At 27.0% G+C, this 2,577-nt stretch overlaps 1 protein-coding gene across 1 annotated transcript; it reads left to right on the top strand.

Moving 5' to 3' along the window:
- The first annotated feature begins 1,132 nt into the window (after positions 1–1,132).
- Positions 1,133–2,078, top strand: LOC146924856 (uncharacterized). The gene is made up of 3 exons (XM_085709789.1): positions 1,133–1,255; positions 1,337–1,687; positions 1,830–2,078. The coding sequence occupies exons 1-3, from the start codon at positions 1,133–1,135 to the stop codon at positions 2,076–2,078; spliced, it is 723 nt and encodes a 240-aa protein (XP_085565915.1).
- The last annotated feature ends 499 nt before the right edge of the window (positions 2,079–2,577 follow it).

Here is a 2,577-nt window from a genome sequence, read left to right on the forward strand (position 1 = left end):
GACTGGTCAATTCAAACTATGTAAGGAATCTCTTTTTTGCAGTTTATCTCATAGACAAAAATTTACAGGAATCTCTATAATTTCAATGTAACCATCCTGTGCATTTACTGAATTGGTGTTTATCATATGCCAATTGATATTTTTTTCAAAATTAATCTACATAACTAAAAATTTATATATTCTTATTTACTATTTACTTACATAACTAAAATATTTATCATCAATTATTTTCAGATTTATTAGATGCATAAGTTCATATAATCCACGTTTATTTTTTAACAATTATTCATCTCACATCTTATATTTATTTTAATATTTCTTAGTTGCCAAATCATTTCAATTATTTTAGTTAATCTTTATATACTTCTATTTATACCACTCTATGTTTCTGTTTCTATCACGCTTTAACAACTAATTTTTACATAACAAGTTCTTTAATTTTCTTACATTAGACACTACCAAACTCACTTTAATCTTCCAGACAAATCAACTAGAAACCCAGCTTTTATCCTTACAATGGCTAACAACAGTTTAATGGATAATAGGGCGGTTAGTCATTGTTTTTTTTATTTAACATATCACTTTTTATAAATGTTGTAACAAGTTCGATCTTCTTTTCTTTTTCTCACACTGCCAAGTGCAAATTTACCAACACAATATACAATGCATGCTTTGTCTTATTATGACATTTTGATACAACCCCATCAACGTCTATCATAACTTTATGCATAATTGTATTCACTTTTACACCCAATGTATTAACTTTGTTGTGTCATCTAATCAAGCATCCATCAAAATGTCGATTCCAATACAATGCATCCTTTTGTTTTGTGTGTTTAGAATTTCACAAGTACAACCTATGCATTATTATGAGATTCCTTTATGACAACTTTACAATTTACAATACTCATATTGTACATGTAAATAATTTCATTTTCCTTTCTTTACATTTTTCATTTTAAGTAACGTCATATTGACAACTATATTAAACTGACAACTACTTTTTTATGTCCTCATCAATAACTACATTTTTTTCTTTCTCAAATTATTCATTATACCCCATAAATTATATAAATATCTTGCTTCAACTCTGCTTACTATTATTTTGCCTCCACATAATCTCTTATTGAAAATGGAGTCAAGTTCATCTTCTATAACTATACTTCAACCAGATCAAATATCCGTCAATTGCAGCGTGGCTCCTAGCACAACACTTGAATCTGATAGACCTTTTTTCGTTGCCGTTTGTACAGATGTATTACTACCTTTTTAATTCATTATAATCTCAATGCTAATTTGATGTCAATATACTAACAATCTATTTTTTATATCACAGATAATTTGCGAATTAGATCCGATATTTGTTGCAGAACATTATCATGAACTGTCCCTATCATGGTACCTACAAGATGGTTATGGCAATTCTCATGAAGTTGTTTTTAACAATAGTGTAGTAATGCCAATACTAACCGACGGTTGGCATGAATTCCGTAATTTCTATAATATCACAACAAATCCGCTAATGTCTTACACATTTTTAGGTAATAGTGTTTTTCAAATTAAAATTTTCAATGGTTCTACAACACAAATTGAATATCCAAGGTATCATAGATTGACTACTTCAAGCACTAGAAATCTTACATTTCAAGTCAACATTCCAAACAGATTTCCAATGAAGTCCAACCTGGTATCCTTCTTTATATTTTAACTCTTACATTATATATATATATATATATATATATATATATATATATATATATATATATATATGTTTAAAACCAATTTCTTTTTTTTTGGATGATAATAGTAAGTTATTTTTTTCCTTGCAGATTTTGCCACATGATATTAGTCATTTCCTGAGTACTACCAACCATGAATGTCTTAGATTATGTGGACGATCTAACACTATGACTGTATGCAAATTGATATTCAAAAAGAATCCTCAGACACAAAAAACAACTGTCATCATTGGAAGTGGATGGAAAGCTTTCTGTTCAACCAATCGTATTCGTCCAGACAATGATTTGGATTTTAAGTGTGACTCAATCATGGCAAAAAACATTGTATTTGTACTTTAATTTGTAAAGTTATTAATCTGATCATGCCATTCTCATGTCCTATTCATTTATTTATATTGAATAATTTTTTTTATATCTTATTAATATCATTTCAACTGTACTTATAAATATGATCAACTTCTTTATATTATACGTTAATAGTTTAATATGTATATCAAGTATAAATATTTATACTACATATTCGATACATATGCCCATTAAACTGATAAAAACAATATATCAATCTTTCAAATCTTAAGTCTATTTTATTAAAGTTCATATTGCATTTAATTAGAAACTTTACTATTCAACCATATCCTTTAATTTTTTCGGCCTGGTACCACCAAACAATTTTCATTGATTCATATACATCGTATAATAAATTACAACTTATATAAACTTTGCTTTAAATATACAACAATAAAGTGTAATTCAATCAACACAAACAAATATTAAGTCGTCATTTAAATACTAAGACATTTATATTATAATGTTAAAAACAAGTATTGGGTTTTCTATG

Source organism: Medicago sativa, chromosome 5, assembly GCF_051527215.1.
Source record: "Medicago sativa cultivar Bolivia chromosome 5, Bolivia_mono, whole genome shotgun sequence".
NCBI lineage: Eukaryota > Viridiplantae > Streptophyta > Magnoliopsida > Fabales > Fabaceae > Medicago > Medicago sativa.

What these genes read in the sequence shown, in the direction of transcription:
- LOC146924856 (XM_085709789.1), top strand. Translation starts at nt 1,133, where the DNA reads ATGGAGTCAAGTTCATCTTCTATAACTATACTTCAACCAGATCAAATA. An exon ending in TCGTTGCCGTTTGTACAGAT is followed by an intron (nt 1,256 to 1,336) that starts GTATTACTACCT and finishes TTTATATCACAG; the next exon opens with ATAATTTGCGAATTAGATCC. An exon ending in TTCCAATGAAGTCCAACCTG is followed by an intron (nt 1,688 to 1,829) that starts GTATCCTTCTTT and finishes TTTTCCTTGCAG; the next exon opens with ATTTTGCCACATGATATTAG.